This window comes from Rhinichthys klamathensis, unplaced genomic scaffold (genome assembly GCF_029890125.1).
Source record: "Rhinichthys klamathensis goyatoka isolate OS25496 unplaced genomic scaffold, OSU_Roscu_1.1 h1tg000132l_1, whole genome shotgun sequence".
In the NCBI taxonomy this organism is placed as follows: domain Eukaryota; kingdom Metazoa; phylum Chordata; class Actinopteri; order Cypriniformes; family Leuciscidae; genus Rhinichthys; species Rhinichthys klamathensis.
In genome coordinates, this window is record NW_026606667.1 from 1,862,501 (window position 1) to 1,890,000 (window position 27,500).

The following is a 27,500-nucleotide window of genomic DNA, read 5'->3' on the forward strand; positions in this document are numbered from 1 at the left end:
TATGAATCAACAATAAATGTTATATAACTGCTACCGATAGCAAAGCCCTGGCAGCCGCCCCGAACACAACAGCACGAGTTTACATGCACAAGCATCAGAAGACACTAGTGTGCTGTTACAATCTCAAGTGCGCTGGGTGAGTTTCTTATCCCACACACACTCCTCGCTGCAGATCACGGAGCTCGTTCTCTTCCAGCTGAGGATCTGAGTAAAGAAATGAGACACAATCTGATCCAGGCGGCAGAAATTCCCACAGGCTCTTTTCCTGTGATTAGGAAGCACAGAAATCACGCACCATAAACATTTGTGCTGGTCTGGCAGTGGCGTTGTTGTTTTGCAGACATTCAGACGCGCTGGAGTGAGGACTGGAAGCCCGGGCACAAGCTTTACCTTTCTCTTTACCTGTGCTTTACTGCGGTAACACACTGTACAACTGAACTAAACCTGTGTCTCATGCACTTACACTATATACTCAACGAGTAGTGTATTCATTTAATAAGGTTATTGAACATGGCTTCAGTGCATGAAGTGTCCAACATTCCTCACTTCCTTTTTCCGGTTAATTAAGTGCATTATCCGGGATTTTCAAGGCCACTTTTTCTTTTTGGGACTCTATTTATACTGCACAATGGGGAAGAATACTGCAAACATTAAGACTTAATCAAGCCTCTCAGTTTTTTTCCATTAAAAAAAAAGAAATTTCTAAGGTTTCTAAATGATCAACAAGATTTGCTGATAAACCTGTCGCACACAATCTACTACAGTCTGATTGATAGTTTAGACTTTTCAGCAAGTAAAAGTCTTTTAGTATACGTGTTCACAAAGTGTTTTTGTGCTGTGAAATCTTTCAGTTACACTTTATTTTAAGGTGTCATTGTTACAGTGTAATTATATATTTAAGTACTGAGTAATATTAAGTAACTGCATGTACTTACTATAGGGTTAGGGTTTGGTCGAGTGTTAGAAATGTCGCAATAACATGTTTTTGTTTTATCATTTTGCACCCGGTTTGCCAGGGCTGTGAGTCCTTCAGACCTGAATTGAGAATGCTTTCTAAATTGGAAAACAGGATGAAAAATTGCAATTCTAATTAGAATTGAACAAAGTAGAATTAAAATGGAGACATATTTGTTATATTTCATTTTGCAGTATGAATTACCTCCATTCAATTAAATTTCAAATATGTCACGACCGATTTCATTCAGTTTCTGTAGGTTTCTTTTGACCTAACTTGTAGATATATTTTTTTTTAAATACAGAACATTTTTATGTTTTTTAACATTCCTGCAGGGTTGGTGAATTGGGTTGTAAAAACACAAGACTTCATGAACTGAAGAAGCTAAAGATGAACAGCACATCGACCTCTTCAACCATATTTGAGAGGAAAACACTTATTTCTACCATGCAGCGAATGTATTGACAAGAGCGTGAGCGAAGAACAGCCATGAATGTTTCATGGAGGAATAAACAGAGTAAGGAGAGTTCAGGATCTAGAGTCGCTGTATCATCGACATCTGACTCTACGAGACTGAGACTCCAAGACTTCACACCGTCTCTTAACCAGACACAACACAATACGATTCCAGCCATAGATATCCATAATAAAGGCTAGATGTCTTACGGCGGAGTCTCTATCGTCATCACCGGCGGCCATCTTGTCACAGGCAAGCGTTCTGGCGGGCTCTGTGGTGCCTGATGTAAGATGAGTGATCGGCACGAACACAAATACTCTTATCTCGCTGAAATCTTGACGGATTTACAAACGGTTTGGTTTCTTACAAACGTTATTAACGTGGCTATAATTCTGGATGATTATTTATTGATACACTTATTATTCATAAGTGTGCAGTGTCATAACTTCATCTCTGACGTTTATAACAAACCAAACCGTTTGAAAATCGCTAGAAAATTGAGCAAGTTATGGTTATTTAAAAAGTACATGCACCATTAAAACACAATGTTACGAGTGAGCGAGCTGCCTGTGGCAAGATGGCCGCCAGTGCGGACGTCGACCTCCATTGGCCGGCAGCGCGGACGAGACTTCTAGCCTTTATTATGGATATCTATAACAATTCTGTCCACACCAAATGCGTCAAGTCAATCAAAAATCACAGCCAATCAGAAGAGCGTATGGGCGGAGTCTCCCTCCAAAAGCACTGCACTCACAACCAAATCAATCAAAAGTCACAGCCAATCAGAAGAGCGTCTCAGATGGTGAAATCTGTGTCTACTGTGTCCTTCTGGAGAAAGCGCTTCCATCTGGAGTCAATCAGACGAAAAACTGAGAGCAAACCTACTCGTAATCTCAACACTTTCCTCATCACCAGACCAGAACAGCACAGGAATGAAGTCCGAGTAAATGAAAACTGCAAACTGCCCCCTGGAGAACAACACATTAATGAAAGTCATATGCAAAGAAGAATAACGAGCTTGTTGCATTGGAACTCCTACTTAACCTCCATTAGCAGATCAGCGATCATAACACCAGCTGTGCAAGAACACAAGAAACTTTCCACACAGATTTCTAAACTCAGTGCAACTATAAAGCCTTTGAGTTAAAGAAATCTGCCCTAAAACTGAGAGATCTACAGCAGTGTTAAAGGAGTCTATATCTGTCTCCGAAACCGCTCACTCGTTCACTATCCCTATATAGTGTATGGCATTCGAGTGCACTATATCTGTGAATGTAATGAAGTGAGTGAACGCTGACGGTTACACTGTGCGTCGGAGAGCTGGGGCCGGTTTCACAAAGCTATTGTAGACCGGTCTATAGTGTTAGACAAGTCTCAAATTTCCTCATAGACTAGTCTAATGCGAGTTAGACTGTTTCACAAAGATAAAGACGGACTTAATTTAGACCCAAAAAATTAGACACCTTCCCCCCAGGCTAACTTAGGGCTAAAGGGCCGTATCGGCGCACGTTATTCGCCAGCGTTTTTCAACGCGTTTTTTGTGTTCACACCCAAGCGATTTTCGCCGACGATGAGCCGAGTGAACATGCAGATTCACTCCCTGACATTAGATGGCGCTTAATGTAAACAGAAATAGTCCTATTTTGTAGTCGCTGTGGTGTTTGTCATATAGTTCTTTATGTCCCGACACCAACGAGACCAGCGGCTCTACATTCATCTGGCCTTGCGTCTTCCTCGTCTTATTTCTTCCCGGCAGTGTCACGCTACTTGGCGTATATCTTCTTCGCCGTTACGTATGTGTGCTCGGCAAGACCGTTTTGTGTTTGAGCGCCCCCAAGCTGTGTTTTACTGTAACTTCAGAAGCTCCAGACACGTGAGCAAAAGCGCCAATCTCATTGGTCGGATAGTTTTTGACGCGGCGCATCAAACCAAAAAAAACAACCCGAGGCGTTTTTTAAAAAATGCCGCTTTTACGCGTGGCGTTTTTCGTGTCGGTGTGCACACTCACAGTGGCGCCCTTTGTTTAGTCACGAGGCGTTAAACGTCGGCGAATATCGCGCGCGAAATTCGTCCCGGTGTGAACAGGCCTTAAGACTCTGTTACCTTGGCAACCAGCAGCAACAATCAGTTACACTACAAACAGCCGAAAGAAAAGGGAAAATGGCTCATAATTTGTGGTTTGCTGACGGCGTTATGGAGAGATATGAGAAGCAGTGGCGTCATGCCCATTCAAAGTGAGGGGGCACGTGCCCCCTCAGATTTTTCCTCCCTGATAATTTTTTTAAATTACATGTTATAATCAGATTCAGCACGTTGTTCATCTTCAATCCGCAGCGGCGCCGAGCAGAGCGCACGTCAGAAACAGAGGACACAGGACAGGGTGTGTGTGTGTGTGTGTGTGTGCGCGCGTGTGTGTTCATCTGAGCCTCATTGGTCTGTCACTGCTCGTCAATGTCAGAATATTTGAGATGGCCAATGAAATCAAAGGAGGCGGGCTTTATGCTCACAGAAGCTGAGCGCGAATTTTAGACTCACTCGACGCTTCAGTCAGTGTACAGTCAAGTGCGAGATGTAAGTTGCTAAACTAAACATTTCATATTTGACAGTTTTTTTAGTTCATAAATGTTAAACGAATGACAAAAATAATCAGGCACACGAATATACTTTTGTCTAATTTCGCCATTTTGAACTGAAAATAGGCCTGTAACGTGACTCGTAATGGCTTAATTAGTTTACTGTCATTGTGAGTGGAAAAGCCGTTTTCCTTGTCAGGCACAAGATTAATAATGAATGTATACATATTGAGAATTAATATAGTACAATTTGTAGCCTTAAGTAAATTAAAAAAGCTCAGCTTTAGGAGGGGAAGGCAAGATCAGGAGACTGAGAGAAAAAGAAAGAGTGATGGATAAGAAGTGAGAGCAGGTATTGACAAATAATCTACTGTCCGCTGACATGGTTTTAAGGCTATTTCTTATCCTTTTTTTGGCCTTCAAACGTCTTGAAATGCACATATCAGAGAAATAAAAATTTGAACCCCCTACCCACCTCAAATTTAGGACCTCTTTGATTATAAAGCCCTGTCTACGGCCCTGTATTAGGTATAAGATCAATAATGAATATGTACTGTGAATGAATTTAATAAACTTAGTTAGGCTACCTAGCTTTCCTAGTAGCTTTCAGTAACTCGTCTGAGAAAATGATTCATAAATCAACCTATCAGTTGACCCTATGTTTACTTTCTTCACTGACAGACAAAAATGAAAAGCCTATCAGTCAAAGTTCAACTTTAGGAGGGGAAGAGACAGGGCAAGAGAAAAACAAAGAGAAAAAGTGTGATGGAGATGAGGAGAGAAAAATAATCAGCTGCGTGACATGGTTTTAAAGCTGTTTGTATCCAGTTTTTTTGGCCTTCAAAACATCTTATAATGCACAGATACACATACTTTAACTTAGTCCTCAGATAGAGGAGGGTTGCTGCTAGCTCCGTTAAGGTATTTCTGTCCCTCCCAAACTGCATTGAAATAGTATGTTTCGCAGCCAGAATTAAAAAAATTTCAGGGGGAGAAACCCCCTGACCCCTCCTAACATGATCCATATCACCCGTCAGAAAACAATTGCAACGTCTCAGATTGTGCCCCCCCCAGAATTTTGGCTTGCATGACGCCCCTGATGAGAAGGGAAAGGGTTTTAGGGACCGCAGTAATCTACTTGTACCATGTTTTTGTATCTTTTCTGTACGTCTTTAATGCTCCGCTCAACGGTCGCATTGACGCTGTTAAACTGTCGTAGCAATATTTTTCCAAATTAAACATTTCTTCTTGTTACTACGTAAAATGTCCTTGTAACTGTCACACTCCTCCAACACACACACATATCTCCCGCTGGGGTAAACTGCACTGAGCGGTTGAATGCGCTTACTCAATCCGCCATGTTTTTTGTTTTGAAAAGTGTCTTATTTTACCCAGAATGCATTGCAGTGTAGTCCTACTTAAGATAGTCAGAGTCTTCAGTGCTTTGTGCAACGGGCTGATTTAGACGTCTATCTGAAGTCTAACTCTCTACTATATCTAACCCGTAGTCAAAGTCTATCTTTGTGAAACCGGCCCATGCAGCTGTCGCAGAAACTGCTTCGTCGCGTAGTGTTAAAACTCCTTTTATCTTACGTTACTTACTTTGTAAAACAATATTAACAACAATAACAATTATAATGACTTTATTTTGAAATTATATACACCTCCGTGCCAGCTTTGTAGATTCATCGATTGAAATTGTTAGAAACTCGCGCTCACAAATGGCGTGGTCTCAGGCGACCGTTATGATCACATTCCAATTAACAGATGATTAACGAATATTTTTAAATCATCCACCAAATTATCATCCCTTCCTTACAGTTTAACGAATTAACAACAATGCCACAAATTATTAAAACACCTGGCTTATAGTAAAACACATTAAATTGAGTTAATGCCTAAATAATATATTTTAATATGTTTTATTCAAGTAATTATGGAAGCTTGTTTCCGCCACAGAATGAAAAATAAAAAAGGTTATTGCGACTTTTTATCTCACAATTCTGACTTTATATCACACAATTGTGACTTTATATCACGCAATTCTGACTTTATAACACGCAATTGCGACTTTATATCACGCAATTCTGACTTTATATCACACAATTGTGACTTTATATCCCGCAATCATAGAAATAAAGTCAGAATTGCGAGATGTAAACTCGCAATTGTGAGATAAGAAGTCGCAATTACCTTTTTTATTTTTCATTCTGTGGCGGAAACAAGCTTTACATCTCGCAATTCTGACTTTATTTCTATGATTGCGAGATATAAAGTCACAATTGTGTGATATAAAGTCAGAATTGCGTGATATAAAGTAACAATTGTGTGATATAAAGTCAGAATTGCGTGATATAAAGTCGCAATTGTAAGATATAAAGTCAGAATTGCGTGATATAAAGTCACAATTGTGTGATATAAAGTCAGAATTGCGTGATATAAAGTCGCAATTGTGTGTTATAAAGTCAATTTTGCGTGATATAAAGTCGCAATTGTGTGTTATAAAGTCAGAATTGCGTGATATAAAGTCGCAATTGCGTGTTATAAAGTCAGAATTGCGTGATATAAAGTCACAATTGTGAGTTATAAAGTCAGAATTGCGTGATATAAAGTCGCAATTGCGTGTTATAAAGTCAGAATTGCGTGATATAAAGTCGCAATTGTGAGATATAAAGTCAGAATTGCGTGATATAAAGTCGCAATTGCGTGTTATAAAGTCAGAATTGCGTGATATAAAGTCGCAATTGTAAGATATAAAGTCAGAATTGCGTGATATAAAGTCAGAATTGCGTGATATAAAGTCGCAATTGCGTGTTATAAAGTCAATTTTGCGTGATATAAAGTCGCAATTGCGTGTTATAAAGTCAGAATTGCGTGATATAAAGTCATAATTGCGTGTTATAAAGTCAGAATTGCGTGATATAAAGTCGCAATTGTGATTTATAAAGTCAGAATTGCGTGATATAAAGTCGCAATTGCGTGTTATAAAGTCAGAATTGCGTGATATAAAGTCACAATTGTGTGATATAAAGTCAGAATTGCGTGATATAAAGTCGCAATTGCGTGTTATAAAGTCAGAATTGCGTGATATAAAGTCGCAATTGTGAGTTATAAAGTCAGAATTGCGTGATATAAAGTCGCAATTGCGTGTTATAAAGTCAGAATTGCGTGATATAAAGTCGCAATTGTGTGATATAAAGTCAGAATTGCGTGATATAAAGTCACAATTGTGAGTTATAAAGTCAGAATTGCGTGATATAAAGTCGCAATTGCGTGTTATAAAGTCAGAATTGCGTGATATAAAGTCACAATTGTGTGATATAGTCAGAATTGCGTGATATAAAGTCGCAATTGCGTGTTATAAAGTCAGAATTGCGTGATATAAAGTCGCAATTGTGAGTTATAAAGTCAGAATTGCGTGATATAAAGTCGAAATTGCGTGTTGTAAAGTCAGAATGGTGAGATATAAACTATTCTGAGAGGAAAAATGTCAGTCTTTTTTTCCTTAGAATTGGCCTGATAACTCGCAATTGCGAGTTTATATCTCACAATTCTGAGAAAAGATGTCAGAATCTCGAGATATAAACTCGCAATTGTGAGATAGAAAGTCGCAATTATTATTGTATTTTTTTTATTCAGTGGCGGAAACAAGCTTCCATAAGTAATGATTAATTTAAAAAAAGGTCGAGAAAAAAAAGCTGTTAGGTAATTTCTGGTTTAACTCGCGCGCTCAGTCCTCTACGCATTGGATTCTGGGAAATAGTGCTTCAGCAAGTGTACATCGGATCATGTACACTCAAAATCAGAGAGGATTGTGGGTAAAAGTAGTGAACGAATGTAGGAAAGGATGTCGTATACTCAGAATTCGGACACCACTACAAAATGGCCGACACCCTATATAGTGCACTATACAGTGGATTTCAGACACAGCTTATGAGACATCAATAATACACACTTCATAATATCAAGCGTAGCGTCAGTTCTGGCAGGTCAAGTCAACACATCAAAATAAGTGCACTTCTTTAAAGGGGAACTTGGCAACTCTAGCCATTTCTTCGCTGATTTTCACTTTTGTTGTCGCATGTTGTCTCAGAGCGCCCCCTACAGCTGTGCGTTAAAATCATTAAAACACAATGATTTCAAACATACTTTAAAGGGGTCATCGGATGCAAAATTCACTTTTATATGGTGTTTGCATATAAATGTGTGTGTGCAGTGTGTGGACACGACCACCATACAATGAAAAAAATCCATTCACTCCTTTTATTTATCCTCAAAAAGTCTAAACACTCTCAATAATCAGGCCGTTTGGATTTTCTGAGCAATATGATGTCATAATGCTCATGCTCTGTCCCGTATTAGCATATTTCTGCCCTCAGCCAATCGACACCCACCATGGAAGAGAGGGGTGGGGTGAGCAGTTGCTCATTATCATTTAAAGAGACATGCACCGAAACGGGTCGCTGTGAAGAGCTGTGTTTGAGGAGGTAAAACGGGTGTTTTACACGACCATTGAGGAATTTTAACCATAGTATGTTACAAACTGTACATGAACACCCTAAAGAATCATAGCAACTTGTGGAAAATGGGCATCCAACGACCTCTTTAAAGTTAAACCATTAATTCGACATTATTATAAGTGCACTTTTTAAGAGTGTGTTAAGAAACAGTCATGAAAGTGTAACTCTACTTTTATACTTTTAACATTTGAAGAACACTACAAGTGCATGTTAAACAAAAATTAAGCAAACCTCTTTTTTTTTACAAGGGAAGAAGCTGAGAAAATGTGGAAAACCCAGTGCAAAACTTCAGCTTATCTAAAACCGAGACTCCAGTCAACGAGATCCGCAGTGAGACCAGCACACACACACACACACACACACACACACACTTCATTAATCTGACTGAAAAAACACGAGCATCACATTTCAGCTGGAGTTTCCCAGCAGAGACTGGAGACTGGGATTGATGGGATGAACTGGACCTCAGCACAGCGGGTCATGTCGAGCGCAAACCAAACACTGAGAACCATCCCTGCAGAGGTGCATGATGGGAGATTCATGAGTCCAGGGAATGATGTGCTAATTACAGCTTAACCCTGTGATGCGATGCACAAACACACTCGCAACAGGACACTCCCCGTCTCTCTCTCTCTATAACCAACACTGAAGAGAGTTAACCTGCAGTTCCTCCACTGGCCACTAGAGGCCGGCTGCAGAAGAGACTCAGTCCCATAGACCCGCATGTTAAAATGCCCAACTTTACAGCAGAAATAAACATGTTTACAGTCTGGTCTAAAAAGTGGTTTTGGTCTATATCACTAATGTTGCCCTTCATGACGACTGTGAGGCGGGGGAATTATTTTATAACTCATCTGTTTAAATTATATTAAGCCTTAAAGTTCTGCATAATTAAGGGCGTGGCCACTTGAGTGACAGGTGGATTGCCGCTGATGTCACTACTGGCCGTTTGTCTGCTAGCGTTAGCGTCACGTCACCTCAGCTAATCCGCCTCGCTGCACATGTTCGGTTATCCGGGAGTGACGCGCGGCCAAGATGGCGACGGCAGACTCCGCCCACTTTGCCCTTCAGAAACACTACGGGTGACGTCACACACAATACACACATATTTTTTGCAGTCTGAAACACCTGCAGTCGTCCAATCAAACCTAGGCTGTGGTCAGAACAGTAAACTACTCTTACTATTTCTACAGTATGACTGCATGCATGTACACAACAGTGCTGTACTGTATCCCATAATGCAATCTGCTGGACTTGAGCTTCAATATCCAGTCTGTTGCATGAAGTAATATGAACCGTGATGCTCATTATTTGACTATGTGTGTGTATGTACTATGCATATGTATTTGTATGTATATATGCATGCATATAAGTCTATATTTTGTTGATGCCATGTTTACTTTATTATTTATCTGTACAGCAACTTTGAGCTTGGAAAAGGCGCTTTATAAATAAAACGTATTATTATTATTTTGGAAAAGTACGCAAATGTTATTTGAGTGAACACAAAATTTCTCTAGAGGATAGTTTTAGTTTAGCAACAGTTTTGCACCGTTGACCTGTCAATCATCTGAGCGATCAGATCCTGAAGCAGCAGAGCAGGGGCAAACAGTGTGTGTGTGTGTGTGTGTGTGTGTGATATTGATGAACATTAATTAGTCTCACCGTCCATGAACACAAGGAAAGCAAATACAAAGGAATCCGTGACTGTTATTGGCTTTCATTTCCTCTGAGGGGACGAGCCACCAATGAGATCGCTCTCAGTATTAATAGATTATAGCTAGAAAATATAGAAAAACCGTTATAATAACTAAAATATAGATTTTTTAAAATATATATATTTTTTACAGAATTTACCCATATACCAAATACACTATTGAACATTGTAAATAATAATAAATATTATTATTTTAAAGAGAAATATAAATATTATATGTATCCTTAAAATGATTGTAATATAATGATGAATATAATAATTATTTGTATTATTATTTTAAAGAGAAATATAATCATATAGTTATTATTATTATTATAGTTCCCTATATTATTAGATTACTTTTGTTGATAGAGTTTTGGATCTGTAAGATATTTAATGTTTATTTGATCAGTAAAAACAGTGAAATATTATTCCAATGTAAATCCGCTGTTTTCTATGTGAATATATAGTAAAGTGTAATTTATTCCTGAATTTTCAGCATCATTACTCCAGTCTTCAGTGTCACATGATCCTTCAGAAATCACTCTAATATGAGGATCTGATGATCAAGAAACATTTATGATTATTATAATCAAAATTAATATTATTGTGGAAACTTAATATTTCGATTATTTGATGAATAGAAAGTTTAAAAAACAGCATTTATTTGAAAAAGAATCTTTTGTAACATTATAAATGTCACTTTTGATCAATTTGATCAATTAAAAAACAAATTAATGGTAGTGTACTGTACAGTATATTTCCAATATTTGTAGTTTTCTCTTATAAATGTATTAAATGCAGGAAAATACATATACATTTTACAACTCTTCACCTTTGGATCAACAATTTCAATCTGTTCTGTTGTACTTTCATAGCAAACGCTTGAGCTTGATTTCCGAACGAGCTTCTATATTTAATATGGACACTGCGTGCTGAAGGAAACAATCAGCCATGTTAATAATTTGCAGCAATCCTCAATGGTGTTTACACACACACACACACAGGCCTCCCATAATCCATCGCTGTCCGCCTCACTCCGCTCGGGTCACACAATGTCTGATCACTCGCCCTGGCTATTTTTGTTCCTGTGCTTTCAAGATACAATTGTTTTCCTTTTGCGCATTTTTTTTCTCCAGAGCACTTTTTTTTCAGGGCTTTGCTGATGCATAACAGTTTCCGGTTATTCTTCGTCTCTCCCTCGACCGGGTCGGCTCACAGTGTGTGTGTGTGTGTGTGTGTATTCGTATCCCCTCGGCTCCAGCGCTCCAGACAGTGACATCACTGAAGCTAAAGCTACGCCCACTCACAACTTACTTACAAGTAAGTTTGTGTGTGTGTGTGTGTGTGTGTGTGTGTGTGTGTGTGTTCGTCTCCCCTCAACCGGGTCGGCTCCAGCTTACACTGTGTGTGTGTGTGTGTGTGTGTGTGTGTGTGTGTGTGTGTGTGTGTGTGTGTGTGTGTGTGTGTGTGTGTGTGTGTGTGTGTGTGTGTGTGTGTGTGTGTGTGTGTGTGTGTGTGTGTTCGTCTCCCCTCGTCCGGTTCGGCTCCAGCTTACACTGTGTGTGTGTGTGTGTGTGTGTGTGTGTGTGTGTGTGTGTGTTCGTCTCCCCTCGACCGGGTCGGCTCCAGCTTACACTGTGTGTGTGTGTGTATGTGTGTGTGTGTGTGGTGTGGTGTGGTGTGGTGGCTTCCTCCAATGCATTACTGTAATAGGATAATTTACATAAAAAATGACATTTCTGTGAGGAAGGTTTGAGAATGAAACAGTTTTGATGAAATGCATCTGCCTGGACTTGTGAAATTGTGAAAAAGAAGTACACTTTAACTTAATTTATATTGAAACTTGTATGTATTAAAAAAATGTATATTTACACATGTTTATTGAATAACAATATGGAATAACACACTAAAGTTCAAATTAATTAAGTGCTTTATATGTGCTTTAGTCAACAGATCAAAACAAGCACACTTCTTTAAAGCACAACAAATGATTGTTAAAGGGGATCTATCATGCAAAATTCATATTGCATATTGTTTTTTAACATAATTATGTGTCCGCGGTGTGTGAACACAACCACCCTGTTTGTTGTCTTCTCCATTAATCTGAAACAGTGTCTCAAAATGAGCCGTTCAGGAATCTGCTAACATTTAGTTTAATAATGTCCGTCTGACATCCAGCTTTCTGTGCGCGTGATTCGGGTGTGTGCGCGTGATTCGGGTGTGTGCGCTCAGAAAACCATATATCAGAAGTTTAGACTGAAATGGCTTTAAAACGCATGCAGAAAATACACTTTCATGATGATGAAGAACTGCAATGTGACGTGAGCCGGGCCGCGATAGAGATGATAATCAAAAACCAGACAAATTTTGTCCTTTTTGGCAGAGTATCTGAGACACGAGCTGAACAGGCTCCGCCCTCTTCTGGAAAGGGGGCGGGGACCTAGCAGCTCATTTGCATTTAAAGATACATGCACGAAAACAGCATGTTGTTTTTCTTCCACTCAAAATATATAATAAATGATAAGTGGGGTATAAACTTATAATAAATTATCTGTGGGGTATTTCGAGCTGAAACTTCACAGACTTATTCCTGGGACACCTGAGACTTATATTACATATTGTAAAAAGGGACATAATAGTTCACCTAATGATTTATAATGTACTTTAAAGAAAAACTGTGTACTGTTAAGTGTACTTAAGTGTGTTAAGAATCACAGTTGTGAAAGTAAACTATCTTTAAGTACAGTAAAGTGGCCTTTTATTTCATTAATATTATATGATCTGCAAGTACAGTTTTTTTAAAATATGCTTTGAAGATTTGAAGTGCGCATTCAGGACAATTAAGTGCACTTATATTTGAGCTCTTGCTGGTTTGAAGAAGTGTGTTTGAACAAACCCGTTTTCCATCACAAAACTCCTCATGAGAAATAAAACTGCACACAAATGAGTTGTTTCTGCAATCAGGATTGCAGAATAGAAAATATGTTTCTCCTTTTTTCCTCCAAACCATGTGTCAACTCAACTTTTTAATTCACTCCAGAAGATAACGGACAGGACTTTTCCACAGCTTTGTGTTGAAATTATTATTATAATCAATTCACTCATATAGCACAGATGAAGAAACAAACCGTGAATCATCCTGAAACCCTTTCAGTGAAGGCATTTACTCTCCAGCTGACAGATGCTGATTATTAATCATATAATCGACATGATGAGTGTATTTAAAGAGCAAACACACACATGAAAGATGACGCCGACACACAAAAGCCTCCTGCGTTGAGTGTTGCATCATGGGAGATGCTCACTAATGCTCTGTGTTGGTCTTTCTCAACCCCACGTGGAGAAACCAGTGTTAGTGACGTTTCTGCTCATACAAGACGTTTCAACATGGGAAATCTGCTATTCATTGTGCTGGGCTGTTCTGGTAGAGTTAAAGTCCCCCTGTAGACAATCATTTTAACCCTGATAAACTCATCTTTGATCACCAAAATTACATATTTAAACGCCTTTTCCTTGACAAAAAGTTCTTCACGCCTTTAAAAATCTTGAATGTAACTTGACACCCTTTCCTCATTTAGTATGCGCGGTTCTATGAATATGCTAATTAGCCCCGCCTCCACTCACTCACTCAGCTCAGAGATCCGCTCGTGTACGAAAAATCAAACCCTGTGGTGAAAATCAACATTTTAATGTTGTTTATGTGTCTATGTGGTGTTTTTAATACGCTTTAAGACACACCATGTGTAAGTTCATAAGTCGACAGCATTGCTGAGTATTTCCTCCTTAAAACTGCAGTGAACCAAAGACAGTCTCAAAAACACGGTTTGAAATCGCTGGTGTTTCTGACGTCACAAACGACCTTGTAACCAATCAGATCAACGTGTGATCGTCAACCAGTGGATCTCTGAGCTGAGTGAGTGAGTGGAGGCGGGGCTCATTTGCATATTCACAGAACCGCACATACTAAATGAGGCGAGGGTGTCGAGTTACATTCTTCTTTTTTTCATGGAAAAAACGCTTAAATATGTAATTTTGGTGATCAAAGATGAGTTTTAAGGGATACAATTAATTATTGACTACAGGGGGACTTTAACACTTCTTAACACACTTAAGTACACTTTTAAAAAGTCATTATGTCATTATGTTTTAATAACCTTTTAAAGAAGTGCACTTACTTTGACGTGTTGACTAACATACCAAAGCAGATTAAAAGTACTTGATTATAATTTTAACTGTACTGATATTAAAGTTAATATATTTTAAATGTACTTATCTGCAATTTCATCATGCAAATGTGCAATTAAAAACGCATTTACAGCATAAATGCCTGTCAGTATATTCAGCAGTATTACATATAAAATGTGCTTAAGTCATATTTAAGTGGCTCAAAAACACTCTTAAGTTCAACTAATTGCATATAATATAAAACTAAACTATAGTACATTTTCAGTTCACACTTAAGTATATTATTTCTGTATTAAGTACTCGAACAATGCTAAAGTGAGTCTCTGGTCTGCCAACACTAAACCAGTCTGAACCACTTCATACTGGTCTGAGCTGGTCTTTCCAGCGGCTGGTTTGTACTGGATTTATGAATGAAAGCGACTCACGTGTGTGTACAGCAGGTTTAGGATGTGGACTTCTCTCTCGTCGCCCCGGGTGGTAAAATCCGTCCAGCATCCCAGAGGCGTTTCCTTCAGGACGATCCAATCATTGCTGTTTCCGGGAACATCCTTCAGCTCACAGATCACACTGGAGTCTAACAAGAATAAAAGAGTTATTGAAATCATCTGCGGCCCTGGGGAAGAATATCCTGCCAGCAGCTCATAAATCTCCTCCAGAATAAACCATGTGCTTCCTCTGGAGGACACGGGTCACATCTAAAATACTGACACCCAAATTCATCTGAATTGCATATAACGCTAACCCTAACAAATCAAAATCATCAAATTCCTCATGTTTTCTGTCGAATTAAGTCATCAATGAAGTGAAAACAAGTGTTTTAGCATCTACTGTGTCTCTGGGTCATGTTATTTAGGGCCTAAATGTGAGATTTTTGCATATAAAATTAATTTTCATGCATTTGGATTTCCCAGTTTTAACATAAATAAGTTGCAAAAATGACATGTGGTGCATATTTGTCGTGCATTAATGAAATGGCTCAATGAATTTTGAAAATATGATCATTTAAATAAAATCAAACAGATGCAAATGGTTTTTTGAGTTCAGAAACCTTCACGTTTCACTGACAAATATGCACCACATGTCATTTATGTAATGTTAAAACTGTGGAATCCAAATGCATGAATTTTATATGCATAAATCGAACATTTCGGGCCTAAATATTGTGACCCAGAGATGCTAAAACACTTGTTTTCTCTTCATTGATGACTTAATTCGACAGAAAACATGAGGAATTTGATGATTTTGATTCCTGTAAATGATTATTGTTCTCTGATTAATAATGTGATGTGGAACGACTTGAGAGAAATATGCCAAAGCAATTTAAACTTTTTTTTAAATAGATTTAATAGCAAAAGGATGAATGGCACATACAACATTGCTAAAGAAAACATCTCGTAGTGAACATCAGATCATTGTGTGAAAGTGTGATCAGATCCAGCATTAGCAGAGTAAAATGGAAATCTATAGGGATGCACCAATATAAAAAATAGCCGATTCCGATAACCGATAATTCTTCATATTTGACAGCCGATAACCGATATATTGGCCGATAAATCTAAATCCAAATTTTTTTATTATTTTTGAGAGCCTGATTACAAAAACTAAAGTCTCCAAGTAAAATCCATTTCCCAAGTACACAATTATAACGATCTCTTTATAATTTTATGTAGCTTTGCACTTAGCTTTGTATGTTGCACTGAACTCTATTTTCCTTTTTTGAGTGATTCCAATTAAATTTCAAGCAATTCAAAACCATTATGTTGAACATTGCGCATCTGAAAGGTCTCAGCTGAAGGAAATAATACTCATTTATATATCGGCTTTAATATATCGGCCAAATGTTCTTATCAGGCCGATAACATTAAAAAATTAACATATATCGGCCAAATGTTCTTATCAGGTCGATAACAAAAAAATTAGCATATATCGGCCAAATGTTCTTATCAGGCCGATAACATAAAAAAATTAACTTATATCGGCCAAATGTTCTTATCAGGCGGATAACATAAAAAAATGAACATATATCGGCCAAATGTTCTTATCAGGCCGATAACATTTAAAAATGAACATATATATCGGCCAAATGTTCTTTTCAGGCCGATAACATTAAAAAATTAACATATATCGGCCAAATGTTCTTATCAGGCCGATAACATTAAAAAATTAACAAATATCGGCCAAATGTTCTTATCAGGCCGATAACATAAAAAAAATGAACATATATCGGTCAAATGTTCTTATCAGGCCGATAACATTAAAAAATTAACATATATCGGCCAAATGTTCTTATCAGGCCGATAACATTAAAAAACTAACATATATCGGCCAAATGTTCTTATCAGGCCGATAACATTTAAAAATGAACATATATCGGCCAAATGTTCTTATCAGGCCGATAACATAAAAAAATGAACATATATCGGCCAAATGTTCTTATCAGGCCGATAACATTAAAAAATTAACATATATCGGCCAAATGTTCTTATCAGGCCGATAACATTAAAAAATTAACATATATCGGCCAAATGTTCTTATCAGGCCGATAACATAAAAAAATGAACATATATCGGCCAAATGTTCTTATCAGGCCGATAACATTAAAAAATGAACATATATATCGGCCAAATGTTCTTTTCAGGCCGATAACATAAAAAAATTAACAAATATCGGCCAAATGTTCTTATCAGGCCGATAACATAAAAAAAATGAACATATATCGGTCAAATGTTCTTATCAGGCCGATAACATTAAAAAATTAACATATATCGGCCAAATGTTCTTATCAGGCCGATAACATTAAAAAACTAACATATATCGGCCAAATGTTCTTATCAGGCCGATAACATTTAAAAATGAACATATATCGGCCAAATGTTCTTATCAGGCCGATAACATAAAAAAATGAACATATATCGGCCAAATGTTCTTATCAGGCCGATAACATTAAAAAATTAACATATATCGGCCAAATGTTCTTATCAGGCCGATAACATTAAAAAATTAACATATATCGGCCAAATGTTCTTATCAGGCCGATAACATAAAAAAATGAACATATATCGGCCAAATGTTCTTATCAGGCCGATAACATAAAAAAATTAACATATATCGGCCAAATGTTCTTATCAGGCCGATAACGTTAAAAAATTAACAAATATCGGCCAAATGTTCTTATCAGGCCGATAACATAAAAAAATGAACATATATCGGCCAAATGTTCTTATCAGGCCGATAACATAAAAAATTTTACATATATCGGCCAAATGTTCTTATCAGGCCGATAACATTAAAAAATTAACATATATCGGCCAAATGTTCTTATCAGGCCGATAACATAAATAAATTAACATATATCGGCCAAATGTTCTTATCAGGCCGATAACATAAAAAAATTAACATATATCGGCCAAATGTTCTTATCAGGCCGATAACATTTAAAAATTAACATATATTGGCCAAATGTTCTTATCAGGCCGATAACATAAAAAAATTAACATATATCGGCCAAATGTTCTTATCAGGCCGATAACATTAAAAAATTAACATATATCGGCCAAATGTTCTTATCAGGCCGATAACATAAAAAAATTAACATATATCGGCCAAATGTTCTTATCAGGCCGATAACATTTAAAAATTAACATATATCGGCCGATACCGATATGGTGGCAGATATATCATGCATCCCTAGAATCTACACAATGGCTTTAAGCGCTTTAGATGCACAAAATGACATCTAAAAGGATCAAGAATGAGGAGAATGGAGCTTTAAATCATATTACGTATTTATAACAAGCAGCGGTTTTACATAAAGGCTCAGATTTAGAGTTTAGAGTAGAACAAAGCAATATGTTGATAATCAACAAAACTGTCATTTATTTATTTGATTAACTGATTTTATTTCTTGTGTTTCCTGGACTGAACATTTTCTATGTATCCCAATGTTCTCCTCCAATAATAGCTGTTATTTCCTTCGATTACATTAAAAAGTTATATATATATATAAATAATTGTATTCAGCAGGGAAGCATTAAATGTATAGTTACAAAAGATTATATTTCAAATAAATACTGTTCATTTGAACTTTAAATAAAATGTCACAGTTTCCACAAAAATATGACTGTTCAACATTGATAATAATCAGTAATTTTTCATGTTTTAAATTGTAAAAATATATCACAATTTTTACTGTATTTTAGTTGGCGAGCAGAAGAGACTCTTTCAGAAACACTACTGCAATGTGTGTCTTTAGTGACTCAGGTAAACACACTTTCTGCTTTTTTCCTAAGGACAGAGTGGAAGGAAATACAGGAAGCTTCAATAAGGACAACAGGAAATGACATGTTTAGACGTCAAGCCGATGGTGACGGCAGTCCAGGCTTTGTCTTTGTCTCAGTAAGTCTGGGTTTATCAGCAAAGACTGAATGGAGAAACACTGTAAATACACGGCATATTCTTAATGAGCATCTTTGTCATGTTTTCCAGTAAAGTAATATCTAAACATCTTTAACTTCATGTTCCTGGTAATCTTGAATCAGAATCAGTTCCTCTTGCAGCATCTCTTCTCTGATGACGAGGGCGGGGCTATAACCTGTCACTCACATGAGCTCAGCCAATAGCAAACCACAACCGTCCAATCACAAGCATAGACACATCAGATCAAACAGCGCTGACTTGTTCATGAATCAACAAGTTATAGAAGGCTTTAAGTCCACAGATCAGCAACATTCACCATGGATTTAATGTAGTAACACTCACTGTAACTATGGTATTGTGGCAGAAATAGTCAAATGCACTATATAATATCATATTTAAAGGTTATTTTTAATGTGATGACCAAAAAAAGTGTTCATCCTTCAAAGATTGTCCCCATTTATATAACTAAAAGTCACACTTATTTAAAAAAAATATATATATATATTAAATTACCATTGTAACCAGTAGGTGGCTGCAGAGGACGATTGGCTATTTTCACTCCCTAATATATATATTTTCACTTGTTTTGATTTTGAATTAATATTAAAGGGATAGTTCACCCCAAAATGTAAACTCTGTCAGTAATTACTCTCCCTCATGTTGTTCAACCCCGTAAGACTTTCGTTCATCTTCGAAACACAAATTAAGATATTTCTGATTAAATCTGAGAGCTGGATCACTCCTCCATAGGCTTCCACGGGATTGAAAAGTTATTAAAGACATCGTTAAAATAGTCCGAGTGACTACAGTGGCTCAACCTTAAGTTTATCAAGCGACGAGAATACTTTCTGTGCGCAAAAAACAAACAAAAATAACGACTTTATTCAACTCTTCATGTTCTTCTCTGTGGGCCTCGAGTGAGTTCACATATGTAACAGCGCAGCGCTTCTGGGTCACACACACACACACACACACACATGACCAGCGCCGGCCAATAGTGAGCCTGCGTGTGACGTACAACACAGAAGCCCTGCGCTCTTACACTACAAATAATGCTCCTAAAAAATGTTCAGTTATAGGCTACAGCGCTAGCAAGTTAGCAAGTTACAGTGAAGTTAGTCTGGAGCCCTGGGTCTAAAATCATCCAGTCAGTGGACGGCTCGATATCAAACCACACTTATGAGACAAGACTGCTAACGACTTCTCTTCAGACATCCTCATTATATGGGCCGTCAGAGAGACTGACATTCATACGTATATCAGTGCGACTCGTGGGACGTAAACGGTGACCCGGAAATGCCAGAGCTTTCACTAAGCGGTTCTGTGTTAAATGAGCTATAAGCCACGGCGTTATCTGCTGTCATCAGAGCGGCGGCGAGTCTTTCCCATGCCATGAAATGCTGAAGACGTTCAATCGGGCCGAGACACAAATAATGTCCCGCCATCCATCCATCACTCGACTCGATGGATATTTTCTCTCTGCCCTCGTGTGTGTGTGTGTGTGCGTGTGTGTGTATGTGTGTATGTGTGTGTGTGAGAGAGAGAGAGGCTTCTACTTGCATTTTGACCCTCAGGCCACACAGGCCACACACACACGCACGCACACACTCTCACACACACATACACAGTACACACGTATGCACACACACACACGCACAAACAGTTCTAGCCAACTGGGTGAATAATATCAGAGCGGCTCACAGAGGAATTGCTTAAAACTGGAAAAAACACACGCACAAACTCACACACACACACACACACACGCACACAAACTCACTCACACACACACACACACACACGCACAAACTCACTCACACACACACACACGCACACACAGGCACTCTCACAAGCGCGAGCACACGCACACACACTCATGCACACGCACGCATACACACATTCACACATACACACGCATACACACACGCACACACACTCATGCACACGCACGCATACACACGTTCACACATACACACACACTCCCACACACACACACGCACAAACTCTCTCTCACACACACACGCACAAACTCTCTCTCACACACACACAGGCACAAACTCACTCACACACACACACACATGCACACACAGGCACTCTCACAAGCGCGAGCACACGCACACACACTCATGCACACGCACGCATACACACATTCACACATACACACACACTCCCACACACACACACGCACAAACTCTCTCTCACACACACACGCACAAACTCTCTCACACACACACACAGGCACAAACTCACTCACACACACACACACATGCACACACAGGCACTCTCACAAGCGCGAGCACACGCACACACACTCATGCACACATTCACACATACACACACACTCCCACACACACACACGCACAAACTCTCTCTCACACACACACGCACAAACTCTCTCACACACACACACAGGCACAAACTCACTCACACACACACACACACACATGCACACACAGGCACTCTCACAAGCGCGAGCACACGCACACACACTCATGCACACGCACGCATACACACATTCACACATACACACACACTCCCACACACACACACGCACAAACTCTCTCTCACACACACACGCACAAACTCTCTCACACACACACACAGGCACAAACTCACTCACACACACACACACACACATGCACACACAGGCACTCTCACAAGCGCGAGCACTATGGAGTGAGAATCATGCCGAAACCTCACACACACACACAACGTGTTTTACTCACACCCAACGATTCACAAACAAACTCAGTGTGGTTTGCAAATACAAAACACTCACAAACTAATGCATTTTGTTCTGCAAATAAAAAACGTACCTATCAAACAAATACAGTATGTTATGTTTTACATATACATAGAAACGTATTTCTTCAATGACAAAAATATCCTCCAAATACAAACTAAAATCTTTCAAGTAAAAAAAAAAAACCTTCAAGTACAAAACAAGATTCTACAAGTATGAAAAACTGTCACGTGACTTTTGGCACTAATTTTCCGCTTTGCTGATCCACACACAAATGCCTTCAGATCCACACACACGCTAGTAAACTGTCATGTAATTCACACTCCACAACAGCAGGTGGCGCTGTTACTGACTTGCTTGTCTCTCTCTCTCTATCACTACCTCTCTCTCTCACTACCTCTCTCTATCTCTCTCTCTATCACTACCTCTCTCTATCTCTCTCTCTATCACTACCTCTCTCTATCTCTCTCTCTATCACTACCCCTCTCTATCTCTCTCTCTATCACTACCCCTCTCTCTCTCACTACCTCTCTCTCACTACCTCTCTCTATCTCTCTCTCTATCACTACCTCTCTCTATCTCTCTCTCTATCACTACCCCTCTCTCTCTCACTACCTCTCTCTCACTACCTCTCTCTACCTCTCTCTATCACTACCCCTCTCTCTCTCACTACCTCTCTCTCACTACCTCTCTCTACCTCTCTCTCTATCACTACCTCTCTCTACCTCTCTCTCTATCACTACCTCTCTCTCTCACTACCTCTCTCTACCTCTCTCTCTCTCGGTTGCCTAGGTAACTTAATATCACTCCGCCGCTGCTGTAGACTGGGCTAGTAAATACACAAAGTAGAACAAAGTAGAACTATTGCAATGCGATGAAAGGGTAGTTTGATTTCTAACATTATTCTCTCAACAGTAGGGTTGGGTATCGGTTGGGTTTTATCCGATACCAGTACCTACTCGGTATTTTTTAAACGGTTCCGGTGCTTAAACGGTTCTTGAAACGGTACTTAAGAAAACGAAACCGCACTTTATCAAAAAATAATACCCTTTTATTTACAAGGCCAAACTGGACACAATATTAACTTAAATCTTTAAACAATATAAATACAAATAATAATAAAACCAATATAAAATAAAAATTCACATTTACATAATATCAAATAAAACAATATTGTATCAAACAATGTAATAATACTGGAGATTAATAGAGATTACTAGCAGGCAGAGCTGCCAAATCTCACGCATTGACCGTGAGACTCACGCAAATGACCCTTTTCACACGCTCTCATGCACGCCACACACATCCATTTTCTCACGCAGAGAAAAATCGCGGACAAAGAGGACACTGACACCGACAGACAAGACAGAGAAGGTTACTTTTGATATGGAACAAATCCACAGCTGTCAGATTCTGTCAATATTTTTACGAGATTCACACAATAAATAACGTTTTGGCTCTTTGAAATGTGACAGATCGCTGTAGTGCGTCAGTTCAAGCGGCACGTGATACAGCAGCCTACAAATCCACTGCTTCTTAGCTACGCAGCGCTGAGTGAACCTATGAAAGAGAACATCTCTGGTTACTGGTGTAACATATCTCTCAATAGGGAACGGGACGCTGCCAAGCTTCTCGCGCTGCCGACCAGCTTCCTTTTTCGGCAAAGAAATCTGAGGAGCAGATGGCGCGCGCGCGCGCCAACATAATATGACGACGTTAGTGCGTCGAGGCGGCGCCCGCGCCATCAGCCAATGAATTGGCTTGATTCTATATGGATTCAGACTATCGGCACACCCAGAGGGCGTTCTGACGCGTAATTTTACACGTGAAATGCAGCCAAACCTTGCGAGAAAGAGCGCGCATGCGAGACAGAGGAGACTGTGCATGTGTGTGTGTGCGTGTGTGCCTAATTAAGTCAGGCACCGAAATCAGGCACCGAAATTGTCGTTCTTATTCGGTCTGGTTACTACCGTTTACGTCGGAACCGGTTCCCTATTGGCACCGAGTTTCGGTACCCAACCCTACTCAACAGACATTTACATCGATAGCCTGGCGTTATAATGTATTTGCTTTTGGTGAACTGTGGAGTGGGTAAAACTGTTTTTAATGGCAGGCTAGCAGTTACCGTTGACTCGCGCTAGCCTAGCACCGGCGAACTATGCAGCTGGAACGACTGGATGAACATTTTTGAAAACTGTCTGATTAATAACACCCGGGCTAACTTGGAAATGAGGCCCGATGTCCAGCTGATCTTGCTCAAAACTGTGTGTCAGCTTCTCCTCACATTATCGTTTCTTGTTTTTAAGGTCAAAAAGCAGCAGACAGCAAAAGCACTGAGTCACTCCGAGAGCCTGTCAGATAACGCTGATGTTTTTAAGAAAGCATGTCGATCTGGCATCTCCTGCGAACGCTCATTTCCGGCCCTCAGGTCAAAGGCGCCAGATCCTCTTCGACCAGCAGCCGGCTTCCTTCTCATGGAGAACTCGTTCACGGCACACCGGTCAAGCGCTTCCCGTCAGGAACACACTGGGAGACTGGGAGAGTCGGGTCAGGTCCAGCTCGGCTGAGGTTAGGGAGCGTAAAACACATTAAACCTGTAGATTCTGTGGAAAACACTTACATTTCCGCTACTAGAATAGATTTGAGGAAGCATATGTTACTCTCTTGATTGGTTTTCCCCAGCTGAACATGTCGTGTTTTAGTTTAAGACTTGGACATTAAACTGGTGTCATCGTTTTTTTAATGTGTATTATTGAGTTTTTAGTATGCACACACACACACACGTATATTATATATTTACAAACATTTATGTTAGATGTGATTAATTGCAATACATTTTTTTGACAGAAGTACAATTAAAAAAGTTAAATAAATTTTTATTTTTTTTATTAAAACTAATATTTTCATTACATATATTTTCATATCTTCTGAAAACGGACACATTTTAAGCCGATCTGGAGCTCGATTAACAGCTGTCAATCAAGGGAACTGCTTATGATTGATTATGTTGCTCATTCTTCCCAACAATGTTATTTTAGTATCATTAGTGTACTGTTGTGTTTTTTGTTACGATTTTGAATCATGAAAATCTTAATGAAAATATTAGTTTTAATAAAAATAATTAATTTAATTGAACTTTTTTAATTGTACTTCTGTCAAAAAAATGTATTGCAATTAATCGCATCTAACATAAATGTTTGTAAATATATAATATACGTGTGTGTGTGTGCATACTAAAAACTTAACAAAAACTATATACACATTAAAAAAAAGAATAAAAAGGACAAAGAAAATTACTAAAACTTTCAAATTAAATTTATTTAAACTAAATTAATTTTTCGTTTTTTTAATGTGTACATGGTTTTTATTAAGTTTTTTGTTTTAGCTTATTTAGTTTTATTTATGTTGGTACTTACACTTAAATTATACCTAACTTAAATGAAACTTTAATTTCATTTAATATTAGTCTTAATAAAAAATGTCAATCTTTTTTATTTAATTTTACTTTTTTAATTTTACTGCTGTCAAATCGATTAATCGATTAATCTAAAATAAAAGTTTATAAATATATAATATACATGTGTGTGTGTGTGTGTGTGTGTGCATATATATATATATATATATATATATATATATATATTAATTTTTAATCGATTTGACAGCAGTAAAATTAAAAAAGTTAAATGAAATTAAAAAGATTTAAATTTTTTATTAAGACTATTATTAAATTAAATTAAAGTTTAATTTATTTTTTATAAGTGCCAAAATAAATAAAAATAAATACGATAAAACTAAAACTTATTGAAAACAATATAAACATTTAAAAAACCTTTTGACCAAAAAATCACTAAAACTTTAAAGTTTTAAACTTAAAACTTTTTAATTTCATTTTACTTTTTTTATTTCACTGCTGTCAAATCGATTAATCGCGTCTAACATAAAAGTTTGTATGTATATGTATACAATATGTGAGTATGTTAGATGCGATTAATCGATTTGACAGCAAGTTTTAGTCATTTTGTTTGTCCTTTTTTCAGTTTTTTAAATGTTTATATAGCTTGTATTAAGTTTTAGTTTTAGCTTATTTAGTTTTATTTATTTTGGCACTTAGAAAAAATAAATTAAACTTTAACTTCAGTTAATATTTATTTTAAGTAATAAAAGAGTTTTTATGGTTTTAGCTGAATTCGTTTGTTTATTTATTCATGTTAGCACTTAAACTAAATGAAAATGAGAAATGCTGCCTCGGCTACAAGACGAAATGACGGGCAAAGTAGATTTGTGAGTATTTTGGTCCCGGTTCCTCAGCTGCGGTGGCCTGTCCTGGCTCGTGACGCGCTGGGCTAGCGACGGGAGGCTGATGAAAGTGTTTTCAGGCCGAGACGGAAGAGGAACGGTGAGGTGTGGACGGGGCGAGAGACAGGGAGAGAGAGGGAGGTCACGGGCTGCTACACACACCTATTGTCCCAGCGTTTCCTCGGCTCTAGACTGAGGCCTGACCATCCACAGGAAGACAAACAAACTCTTATCAGTGGCGCACAGAGGCTAGCAGCGTCCCGCGACCTCTGACCCGCTCAAATCCCCCAGATTCATCTCCTTATCATCCCAGTTACGACTCGGCATCATCATTTCTGCACAAAATTAGAATAGCGCGTACAACGTTTGTGAATAAAGCAGCGTTTCCAGCCCATGTGTTCAAAATCATCACTTCCTGTGAAACTGGTGCAGAATATCAGTAATAATACTGTAAGTTTCTGCAGTCTTTCTCTTTTCCCTCCATCATAAACAAGTGTGTGTCGATCGTCATCATAAACAAGTGTGTGTCGATCGTCATCATAAACAAGTGTGTGTCGATCGTCATCATAAACAAGTGTGTGTCGATCGTCATCATAAACGAGTGTGTGTCGAGCGTCATCATAAACGAGTGTGTGTCGAGCGTCAGGCGAAACGAGTGTGTGTCGAGCGTCATCATAAACGAGTGTGTGTCGAGCGTCATCATAAACGAGTGTGTGTCGAGCGTCAGGCGAAACGAGTGTGTGTCGAGCGTCATCATAAACGAGTGTGTGTCGAGCGTCAGGCGAAACGAGTGTGTGTCGAGCGTCAGGCGAAACGAGTGTGTGTCGAGCGTCAGGCGAAACGAGTGTGTGTCGAGCGTCAGGCGAAACGAGTGTGTGTCGAGCGTCAGGCGAAACGAGTGTGTGTCGAGCGTCATCATAAACGAGTGTGTGTCGAGCGTCAGGCGAAACGAGTGTGTGTCGAGCGTCATCATGAACGAGTGTGTGTCGAGCGTCATCATGAACGAGTGTGTGTCGAGCGTCATCATGAACGAGTGTGTGTCGAGCGTCATCATGAACGAGTGTGTGTCGAGCGTCATCATGAACGAGTGTGTGTCGAGCGTCATCATGAGCGAGTGTGTGTCGAGCGTCATCATGAGCGAGTGTGTGTCGAGCGTCATCATGAACGAGTGTGTGTCGAGCGTCATCATGAACGAGTGTGTGTCGAGCGTCATCATGAACGAGTGTGTGTCGAGCGTCATCATGAACGAGTGTGTGTCGAGCGTCATCATAAACGAGTGTGTGTCGAGCGTCATCATAAACGAGTGTGTGTCGAGCGTCATCATAAACGAGTGTGTGTCGAGCGTCATCATAAACGAGTGTGTGTCGAGCGTCATCATAAACGAGTGTGTGTCGAGCGTCATCATAAACGAGTGTGTGTCGAGCGTCATCATAAACGAGTGTGTGTCGAGCGTCATCATAAACGAGTGTGTGTCGAGCGTCATCATGAACGAGTGTGTGTCGAGCGTCATCATGAGCGAGTGTGTGTCGAGCGTCATCATGAACGAGTGTGTGTCGAGCGTCATCATGAACGAGTGTGTGTCGAGCGTCATCATGAACGAGTGTGTGTCGAGCGTCATCATGAACGAGTGTGTGTCGAGCGTCATCATAAACGAGTGTG

General features: G+C 38.8%; 1 protein-coding gene across 1 annotated transcript in view; it reads right to left on the minus strand.

The window, feature by feature from the left end:
- The window catches only part of eng (endoglin), a 67,559-nt gene that overhangs the window by 28,606 nt on the left and 11,453 nt on the right, over positions 1–27,500 (minus strand). Inside the window, exon 3 of the mRNA XM_056256747.1 lies at positions 14,815–14,963. Coding sequence (XP_056112722.1) covers positions 14,815–14,963 — 149 coding nt within the window. The remainder of the gene's footprint in view (positions 1–14,814; positions 14,964–27,500) is intronic.